The sequence below is a fragment of the Leptopilina heterotoma genome, unplaced genomic scaffold, assembly GCF_015476425.1.
Source record: "Leptopilina heterotoma isolate Lh14 unplaced genomic scaffold, ASM1547642v1 Lhet_571, whole genome shotgun sequence".
In the NCBI taxonomy this organism is placed as follows: Eukaryota; Metazoa; Arthropoda; class Insecta; order Hymenoptera; family Figitidae; genus Leptopilina; species Leptopilina heterotoma.
This window is the reverse complement of record NW_025111129.1, coordinates 222,762-234,193: the sequence shown is the minus strand read 5'-3', so window position 1 is coordinate 234,193 and position 11,432 is coordinate 222,762. Positions and strand designations below refer to the sequence as shown.

The 11,432-nt window shown below is 34.0% G+C and overlaps 1 protein-coding gene across 1 annotated transcript in view; it reads right to left on the bottom strand.

Annotated features, from left to right (window-relative positions):
- Positions 1–789: 789 nt before the first annotated feature.
- Positions 790–11,432, bottom strand: part of LOC122508810 — a 170,525-nt gene continuing 159,882 nt past the window's right edge. The window contains exon 4 of the mRNA XM_043622369.1: positions 790–934. Within this exon, the coding sequence (XP_043478304.1) occupies positions 790–934 (145 nt within the window). The remainder of the gene's footprint in view (positions 935–11,432) is intronic.

The following is an 11,432-nucleotide window of genomic DNA, read 5'->3' as shown; positions in this document are numbered from 1 at the left end:
TAATTCGGAAATAATTTTGTCAACTTAGAAATAAAATTAATATACCGGTTGACAAATAAAATTGAATGAAATAAGTTGAAAAAATAAAATTTTTAGAAAATCAAGACTTATACCGGGTGTCTCTAAAGTTTAAACTTAGAATAACAACTTGCGAAAGGGGGTGTAAGGGGTAACACTTCGTTCCGTTCAGGGGAAGGGGGGTGTAACACGGTGTTACAAATTCTCCCGCGTCTGTCGCGAATGAGGCGATTGAACCCGGAAGCGGCCGAAGGGCCTCGAGGGTGTCAATCGCCGAATTCGCGAGCAGACGCGACACTTGTTACTGCGACTCGTACTTGACACCTGTGTCGTGATATTCTGTTCGTCTTTCTTTTCGATCTAGTGGTGACTTGTAATCAAATTCAACGGATATTTTGAGTAAGTCAAATAAATATTATATTGTAATATTTCTTTGTTTCTCTTTTCCTTTCCCTCCTTTTCCCCTTATAATTGGAAATTCGGGCCACCAATTATAAAGTGTTTGAAAACTTAAATTGTTTATAACAATAACATAAATTTTTTTTTGGTAAATTCTTTGATATAGTGATTTTTTATATAAAGCACTATAGAAAAAACAACATTTTAGCCAAAAATAAATTTTTTGAATTTTAGGTGGCACGTTTTAAAAATTCTTACTCAGGTTCTAAATTTCGACTTAAGGTACTAAATAATTTTTATTACTCAAAAACTTTACATTAAAATATATTGTTCTTTAGTTAGCAAATATGAAATGTCTTGATGTTTAACATTTTATTTTTCACTGGAGTAATCTTTGGAAAGATTGCACCCTCTGTAGAGTACAGAACAATCTTCACCGCGAAGGCCTGCTGCTCCAGCATCTTCTACAAGACGATTCCATCCTGAAGATTCATCCAAAGTTTCTTTGATACTGCGCCTGCAACCATGTACTTTACGTTAAAAATAAAGTAATAAACAAAGTTGCAAAACTTAAAATAAGCTTCTATATTCTTAAGTACTATAGTATCAGGTAATATGTTCACGGGTTGTTTTGAAAATTTTTGAATTATTTATAATATTTTTTGCTATTTAGAAAATTTTAAAACTTTTTATTAAAATTATTTATAAAATTAAGTTTCCGCACAAATCAAACAAAACTTTGTGAATATAACAGTGAGTTAAAGTACTATTAAGTGATTTAATGAAAATTTAAAACAATTTAAAATAAATTAAAAATAATTAAAAATTTAAAACAACGGGTTTAAAAATAGTCCTCAGCCAAAAATTTTAATAGATTTTAAAATTTCATTTTTCACATTTACGAATAAATTTTAAAGAGATCTCTTGAGGTCTATTTAAAATTTTTGTAAACTGTTGTTATAATAAAAAGAAATAGTATTTTCTTTTAGTTTTTGAAGTGTAAGGTTTGGTAAATAGGGGAGACTAGCTGCGGTTATTACGCTGTGCAGTTGTTACAAATGGAATATCTCAGAAACAGTCAGTTATAGAGATGGGGATCAAAAGAGAAAAATGTTTAGTTTTTATGTACGAACTTACTGCAATATGTTTAAAAAGTATATGCAAGTTTTATAAGTAAAAAATAGGCAAATTAGTTTTTAGAGGGATTTTTTAAAAACAGGTGTTAGTTTATAACAACTTTATTCATTGAAACCTAATATTAAGATTACGCCAATTCTTTAAATTATGAAGCAGTGACTTCGAATAACTTTGTAGGTAAGTTTAAATCTAATCTAATTTTTTACGTAACTTTTCAACTTATTCCCTACACATAAAGATTACATTTATACTTGAGGTAAATTTTTTCCTTAATTTTCAACCCTCAACTATAAAAGTAGGTCACTTTTGACCTACATTTTGACACATGAGTAAGAATTTTGAAACGTGCCACCTAAAATTAAAAAAATTTATTTTTCGCCAAAATGTTGTTTTTTCTATAGTGTTTTATATAAAAAAAACAGTATATCAAAGGATTTGCCAAAAAAATTTTTTTTTTATTATTATAAACAATTAAAGTTTTTAGACACTTTTTTAAAAAAAATTAATTAAAAAGAAACTTGTTAACTGATTTTAATGATCCAAGAGGCAATCTTTTTTATTTGAGTCAAAGTTTTGAATAAAATTTTTTTCGTAAAAAAATATTGAAATTTAATAAATAAACAAATTATTTATTTATAACAAATTAGCAAAAAACCATGTTCGCAATCGAATTTTAAAATGAAAAAAATAGTACTTATTCTTTGATTACCATTGAGTAATATTACGTTGAGAAAAAAATGGCACGGCTTGAACTGTTAAGCAGAGTTTTGGGTGATAAAACGAATAATTAACGAGTAAGATTTAAAAGAGTTGAATATATTTAATAAAGACGATTCTAGATACACAAAGATAGGTACTATACGTAGTGAGGTTAACACATTACTGAAAAAGTATTTAATATGTCCGTAGAAGGAAGTGTGTCGCTTTAAGAACATAAAAGATTACGTACATCCGTATTTGAGTGTAGAAATGGCGCGATAGTTTGAACAACTTTGACACACCGCCTCAAGTTAAGCGATATTTGAATCTAAAATAAATTTCATTCCCATTTTACTAATACACATTTGATGCTTGTCTTTAGACAAACCCTTTGTAAGAACGTCGGTAGGCATTTTGTCCGTCTGAATATAAGTGATATCAACGAGTTGATTTCGAAGAGCTTCCCTGACGAAATGATGCTTCACGTCGATATGTTCACTTCGAGAATGGAATGTGTGATTTTTGGCAAGTTGTTGTGCCCCTTGATTATCATTCCCGTTTGTTATTTTCCTGGCGTCATTGAATCCGAGATTAGAAAGAAATTTTCGGAGATAAATGGCTTCTTTGACGGCCTCAGTTAAACCCATATATTCCGATTCGGGCGAAGACAATGCTACAGTACGCTGCTTTCGTGACTCCCATGTCACAGCTCCATTACTCAGTGTAAAAACGAATCCTGTGAAAGATCTACGATCAATTGGACACCCCGCCCAATCTGCATCCACGAAACCCTCGATGAAAGACGAAGTCTTAGTATAAACAATACCCAAATCGATTGTACCTTTTAGGTAACGCAGAACTCTTTTAGCGGCTGTCCAATGTTGCTCTTCATGGAGTCGTTGAATTGACTTAAGCAGCTGGTGAGATATATCAGGTCTCGATACAACGGCCAAGTAATTGAGAGCTCCGATCGATTCGCGGTAAGGTCTCTTATTATGATTATTTTCTCCATTGATGCAATTTTTCTCGAACTTCGTTCCTCCGACTATTGGAATTGATACAGATTTTGCTTCTTGCATATTGAATTTATTTAAAATGCTCCTGATGTATGTGGACTGCGAGATGCTTATCGAGTTCTTCCCTCTCGATACTTCAAAACCCAATCAATGTTTAATTTCGCCTAAATTCCTTACTTCCAATTTTTTAGAAAGACCTGAAACAATATAATTTAAATAAGTCTCTTTTCGAAAGGCGACAAGAATGTTATCTACGTATACCAGAACTATTAAAATATCTCCATCAGATTGAAGATGATATACGCAAGGATCTGCTTCGTTGGATTTCAAGTGCAAATTTTTCAATATTTCATCGAGTCGCTTGTTCCACTAATGTCTGGCTTGTTTCAATCCATAGATAGATCTTTGAAGCTTACAAACCTTGTTGTCTGAGTTGAGTTCCTTTAACATGTTAACTGCTCGATTTCCAATCGAACTACGAGCTCCATGACATTGAGCGATTTTCTCGAGTGAATCTTTCAGTAATTTCGGTTTCTCCATAAAGATTTCTTCATCTATTGTCCCGTTAAATTAAGCCGCAGTTATGTCTAATTGTTGAATTAATAGATCGTATTTCACGGCGAGGGCAAGCAATAGACGTATCGAACTAAGGCGAGCAACAGGGGTAAAGGTATTATTGTAGTCAACTCCAGGCCTTTGACTGAATCCCTGAGCTACAACTCTTGCTTTCCTCTTTTCTATTTCTCCCTTCGCATTATATTTATTTCGGAGTACGGTTCTGCTGTCAATAATATTCTTTTCATTAGGACGATCGACTATTGTCCAAGTATCCTTCTTGATAAGGACCTCTATTTCGTCTGTGACTGCTTCTTTCCATTCACTGGCATCAGTTCCTTCCATCGCCTGTTTCCAAGATACTTCGGCTAAGCTGGAGTGCTCTACATCGGCTTCTTGTTCGTTTCGTGGTTGATCGAATTCTGAATTGTTGTCGTCATTTTCCAAGTCAGGTTCATTGGTTTCGTCGGTTTCTACAGCGTCATCACTCTCATGTATGTCTTGGTTGTTGTGGAAGATCTTTCTAGGACGTCCCCGACGACCAGTTCGCATAATTCGCGGTCTTCCACGACCCCTTAGTCCTTGTTGTATTTCCAAGCCCAAGTTGTCGTTATTTCCTACAACGATCAGATCCTCTTTTTCAATCTCAAATTCCACATGTGGTTGATAAAACTCTGTAGATTCGTGAATTTTTGGATGGCTATGAAGTTTCTCGGACAATTCTGAAGGATTTTCAAATTTTGTTTCATCGTTGATGTTGATATTTGAATACGTTGAGTCAAGATTATGAAATTTTACGTCTCGAGAAATTATGACCTTCTGTTGACTCGGTACCCTTTACTACTCATACTCGATATCCCTTTGAAGATTCGTCATATTCTACAAGATAACATTCAATTCCTCGATCGTCAAATTTTCCTTTCTTTGGGTCTTTATTTAGATCGTAAGCCTTTTCTCCAAAGATACGAAAATGCTTTACGTTTGCACGTTCCCCGTACCAGAGCTGAAATGGAGTAATGTCGCCGAGTGTGCTGTTGACGCACCGATTTCTCACATAGTTTGACGTTGACACTGCTTCCGCCCAAAGTGAAGAAGGAAGTTTAGACTGGATTAGAAGGCACCGCGCTGTTTCGATGAGAGTGTGATTCTTCCTCTCGGAAACGCCATTCTGTTGTGGCGTATGAGGTAGGGTTAGTCGATGTAAAATTCCTTCCTTTTTGAGAAAATTGTCGAAATCGGTGTTACAAAATTCACCCCCATTATCAGACTGGATACATTTAATTTTTTTGCCAGTTTGCTTTTCCACGAGAGCCTTATATTCCTTGAATACCTGAAAAACATCATTTTTGCTACGTAAAAAGCGAACTTCTGTCCATCTAGAAAAATAGTCAGTAAGTGTAACAAAATACTTAGCTTTTCCCTTGGACTCCACCTTGAATGGTCCACAAACAGTGTGTACAATGTTCAGCAGTTCACCACTTCGATGAAATTTTTGTGGAAAAGGCAGTGCGGTTAGTTTCGCTTCCGAGCAGGTTGCACATGGTTTAATATCCTTGTCATATCCCAATTCTAGTCCGATAATAATTTCCTTCCTTCCCATTTTCAAAAGGTCGTTTTAGTTGACGTGTCCCATTCTCTCGTGCCAGATGGTCAGTTGCGACTTCATAACGTTTGATGAATTTGAACATATATTTTCTTCTTGAACTTCACGAAGAAAATATAGATTTCCTACTCTGTCAGCCACAAGGATATTCTGCTCGTTGTGGTATTTTATTGTGGCTTGGTCCATTGTGAAATTTACACTGAATCCTGCATCAGTAATTTTTGATACTGAGACTAAATTATTTCGCAAATCAGGTACATGCAAAGTATTCTCCAGGCGTATGCTTCGATCCTTTTTTCCGTCTGTTCCTAATAATTTAACGATGCCTTTACAAAGTATTTCAGTGGATGCACTGCTTGCTAAGTTAATCTTAGTTCCATCGGTTTTATCCATTTTTTCAAATTTCCTTTCGTCGTGACAAAGATGTGACGTACATCCAAACTTTCCATCGGTATCGTTGGTTTCTGGTTTACTGGTATTTGCTGTTTTGTTTAAATTTCCTGCATTACCGACGTTTCTAGGATGACGTTAAGCTTTCTTTTTTCCCCACGAAAGTTGTCAAAGCTTTCAGGTAGGCTGTGCAGCAACATTATAGTTTGTAATTCGTTGCTAACCGAAATCGTCAATTCCGATAACTTCCCAACAATTTCGAAGAATTCGCAACATGGCGCTGCACATCGCTATTTTCGAGGAGTTTGTGGTTCATGAGTCTTTTCCAAAGCGAAGCCTTTTGAGCGGGTCCTTTTGATTCGAAGATCGATTTCAGCTTTTCCCAAATTTCCCGAGCTGATACACAGTTTTGTACCTGTTTTAATTCCGCATCATCGATGAAAAGGAATAGATCGGCCTTTGCTTTCTCGTCATTTTCCTTCCAAGCTTCCAATGAAGCGTCGCCGTCAGCTGGTCTTGGTTTGTCTCCGTTTGTATATGACCATGTTTGCATATTTTTTACCATTATAGCGCGCATTCTTAACTTCCATGTATCATAGTTGTTTTTTGATAAAATAGGGATTCGTGAAACACTCATATTCTCCATGGCTTGTCGAAGCACACGTTTTCATTCACGTTTTAACACACACGATTTATTTGCATAAAATTCACAGTATTTGCTCGATTTTTCGATTGTCTCTAGGCCCATAACCTGTTAAGCAGAGTTTTGGGTGATAAAACGATTAATTAACGAGTAAGATTAAAAAGAGTTGAATATATTTAATAAAGACGATTGTAGATACACAAAGATTGGTGCTATACCTACCCAGGTTAAAATCCCCGTACAGGATCCTTAAAGGATCCTCTCGGGATCCTGTGCAGGTCCTATGCAGGATCCCGACCGGATCCCGTACCCGTCCTGTACAGGATCCCGACCGGATCCCGTGCAGGAAATTGGAACAGGGTTCCTGTGCAGGTTCCGATGCAGGAACCTTAGCTATCAAAGGTTCCTGTAAAGGTTCCTGTACAGGAACACTTGCAAAATCATGTACAGGAAACTTTTTAATTTTTTAAATTTTTATATGTTAAGCAACATTTGACATACATAGACTTCATATTTCAATATGTTAGGCTCGTATAACAATGTTGGACAGAAAAATGTATTGCGCATTCGAGAAACTCATAGAAAACTACTGCGCAGGAGTTAAAAATATAAATAAATTAATTGAGGAAACTGTGTAGGATCCTTTATACTTAAGTACTTACAGTTTTAGTTTGTATTTGAGTATTGGTTTAAGTATTGGAAATCCGGTACTTTTTTCGCCTTTATATAATCTAAAATTCTTTTACTCGAATATTTGAAATTGACTCTATTTTTAAACCTGAAATATTATAAGTAAAATTCATTTTTCTTATTTTTATTTCCTATAATTCTTATTTTTCTTCATTCTAATTGTCGGAATAATTTTCTGTCATTTCTGTCGACTTTTTAATGTCCACATAACCTAAAATTTATTATTTATTTTATTTAAAAAAAAATATATATACATATATATATATATATTTTTTTTTCTAAAAATCACATAATCATATCCACTAATATTGACATAATTTATATTTTTTTTAATGTTCTATTTTTTATTTTACTTATTGTTATTCGTTCTTCCAATTGTCTATTATAAGTCAGACTTTTTTTTTATTAAAAATTTATTTTAACGAATGGGCGTTTGACACATACACTGCAAGCCCGATCAGCGGTCACCCGATCAGTGGTCGCTTGTTTACGTCGTTTGTAGATGGGGCGGGCGAGGGGCAAAGAGAGAGTTGAAAAGTTGTGGCAGTAGCGTATACATTAAAGACGTTCTGGACCCTTAAAAAAATCCAGTAGTCAAGTAATGGTACCCCATCATAAAACAGTTCGTACGGTCCTATATGTTTACGCCCGATCAGCGGTCGAGCACCCCCGGAGCTGACCGCTGATCGGGCTTGCAGTGTATTTATTTTTTCTAAAAATAACAATAATATTCACTAAGATTAACTGCTATTTGACATAATTCCCAATTTACTGAAAACTTAAATGTCCTATTTTTTATTTTACTAATTATTGTTCGTTCTTCAAAGTATCTATTTCGCTTTTGTTGCAATCGTTGCAATGCAATGTAATGCGAATCATATTAACAGCTGAGCCTTTACGCTCGCTGCATGCTTCTGCCCTCTACTGGCAAATGGCTATAATACACGTCTTGCCGCCTGTCATAATTGCATTACTTTTGTATTTTCCATTTTGCAACCGCGTTTCTGTATAGATTTAAATAATCTTTTTAATTATTGTAATTTAGAAGATGCTTACCCATTGTTCGTTGGCAGATTTTCTAAAAAGTGCCCGTGTACAGAGAAAAACTAGTTCGAAAACATTTGTTTACTAATTTCACGTCGTTTAAATCAGGCAATGCCGTTTTTCTTATAATAATTGTAAGCCGCACATAACCTATAAATTTCAGAGACTTGACAATTTAATTCACACCTTCAAAAATTGTTATGAATTAGAGATTATGATTAATTATTCATATATACGACGAAATAATTTAATTCTCCTAATTAATCCATTATTCTATAATAAATCGTGTTATAATTTCTCTAACGGGCAAATTAATCTTTTTTTTTTTATTTCGCCCATTTTTTGGTATATTCTTCTGACGGGCTTAATTTAAAAAAAGATAACACTTCAAATTTTTTAATAAAATTGAATTTTTAACTATTATTCTTATTTCGCCCGTCACTGTGTATTTTTGTGATGATAAAAAATTCTTATTTTTAATAAAAAAAAGTCTGACTTATAGACAATTGGAAGAACGAATAACAATTGGTAAAATAAAAAATCTGTCCGCGCAAGCGCGGGGGCTCGCAAGTTTCAGCGCGCCTCGGGGCGCGCGAATATTGATCTTCGCGCTCCGTGTGTTGTTGCGCGCTTCGCGCGCAAATGGCTCGCTTCACTCGCGGTGGTCTGCAATTATTGTGCATTATTTGTGTTCTTGTTTCCTATTATATGTTTCATAAAACATTTTTTTTCTTAAAGTTACTACGACTTTAAGGATTACATTTCCATCACATGTTTTTGTTTGCTGATGATTGCGATATTAAGTGGATTTAAATGTATATTTTTGGTCTTGATGATTAAAATTGTGAAGTTATTTTTAATTATACTAACTCGCTTAGCAGAAACATGATTTGCAGAAGCAGCTAAAATATTCTTAAAGTATTAGTATCAAGTTTTGTGTGCAGTGTAGACCGGAGCGTAATGGCTAACTTTTCACTCTTTGTTGATTTACTCGGACATTTTTGTTTTAATTAAGTGTTTATCTCCTAAAAAAGTTACTTTGGTATCTCAGCTTTCTTTTAAAAAACGAACGTCCCTATATTACTCCCCACACGGAGAGATCCACATTTGTAAAAATTACTAAAAATGGTTGCAATGACCGGAAATAAGGGGACTTTTAGCATAATATACTACAGAATTAGATAAATTTACAAAAGAAATAGATAAATTTGCTACATTGAAATAGCAAGTTTTAATATTTTGTGTAAGAGTTGTAAATGTAGCGGAAATTGATTATAGTTTTCTCTAATTTAATTAGACAAAATCTGACAAATGAAAACATTTTCCTCTAAAACCTACTATCCACTGTAGTAATTTTTGGTGAGCAAGTGTGGCTAGCGAGTGCAGTCATATGGCGCCTGCATTTCTATTGGTTGCTAACTTCGTCAATCTCCGTAAATGAGCCGATGCCATCCGATCATTGACAGTGACTATGTTTCGCGTATGTAAAATAAATTTGGATATTATTTACAATAATTAAATATAAAGTGAAACGTAGGTCGTTCGTTATCTCGGAAATTGACCATTATAAATTAATAAATTTTGCATTTATTCCTGTCCCAAGAACTATGTCTTATAATGAGTTGTTAAAAGTAAACTGCTTTCTCGTAAGTGCTGTAAATTTTCATCATTCAATATATAAGGAAACAAATATGTATACTTTCAGTGAAATTCGTTGTCGTGCGTGCAGTTGTGTATTAGTGTATTAATTAACCGCGTCTATACATATAAGTAAAATAAACATGTGTGTGTCTTTAAATATTTATCCAACAAATATATAAGTGTGTGTGTGTGTGTCTGTGTATGTAAAAATCCTTCCAGTTTACCTCCATTAGTCAAGAATTGACGGGAAATCGGCGACAAAAATCCGTATTTTTTCTTTCACTCTTTCTTTCTGCATTTACAAACGACTATAGTAATTTTACGTACACAATACTTCTGAGTTTACTACAGTTGTTTGGAACTATTAGACGAAATAGTAAGAAACTTTGCTAATTTGGTGAAAATTTGTCGGATTAGTGAATTAGTGTAGAAAATAGTAAAAAGTACAAAAAGTCCCCTTATTTCCGGTGGTTGCAATGTGAAAATAGTAAATTCTAGTGTGATTTTATACAAAAATTAGTAATCTCGGTCTCTCCGTGCAGTAAATAAAACTAATTTAAACGGATTGAAATGAATTAAGATTTTTGGGAGAAAGCAGGATTCATTCAAGCTTTTTGTATATTCGACTGAATTCGATTCAATTTGCCTGAATTTATGCAAACGAATTCGCATTCGAAAGAAATGACCAAGGCATGCATTGAATTCGTGCTAACGAATTAAAAAAAATTAAAGGCCCCAAATGTTGTCCATTGAATTAGTAAGAATAGAAGATTTGGGATTTCAATACAGTTTGCACAGAAAAAAACTCGACTCACTTTTGTTGCAACGCATTTGGAAGTCGGTCTCGAAATGAGTAATCGACAACTTCAAGTGACTCGAAATGAGAAATCGGCAACTTCAAGTGACTCAAAATGAGTAAAATGACATATGGTTGCCCATCCCTGTCAGTCAATTCACAAATGTCTAACCTAAAAATTCTTTTTTCATTTCTCATAAATGCGATAAATCGACTTCAAGTATTAATGTTTTGACAAGTGCAAAGTGTTTATTCATTATAAACAATTATTTTAATTCATATTTTTATAAATTATTCCAATGTTATTGTAATTTTATCATAAACCCAAAATGATACCGCTTTTTACTCATTTTGAGTCTTTTACCCAGAATTTCAGAATGAGTCGAAGGGGTATCATTTTTGTTGCACTTCAAAATGAGTATCATACTCATTTTGAGTATCAAATGAGTATCATCACTCATTTTGAGTATAGTTTCTTTCTGTGTGACGAATTCAGGGAAATTGCAACATAGCTCTAAATCGTATATGTCACAAAGTGGGATTCACTGAAGTTTTTTGTGAAGTCTTTTTAATTTATTTCAATAAGTTTTTGTTTACTGGGTCTTACTTTTTTCTACAACGAACGTACACTTCGTAGTAGGTGTCGTAGGTTTCTTTTTATGCACAGCCTGTTGCATTAGCCAACACGCCCTAGGGGTACTTGGGAAATATTTTGTAATTTTTATCAATACAGTAAGTGTGAATCAAAAATCTCGAATTGACCCTCAAAAAATGTTTCAAGCTTAAAACGCGATTTTAGTT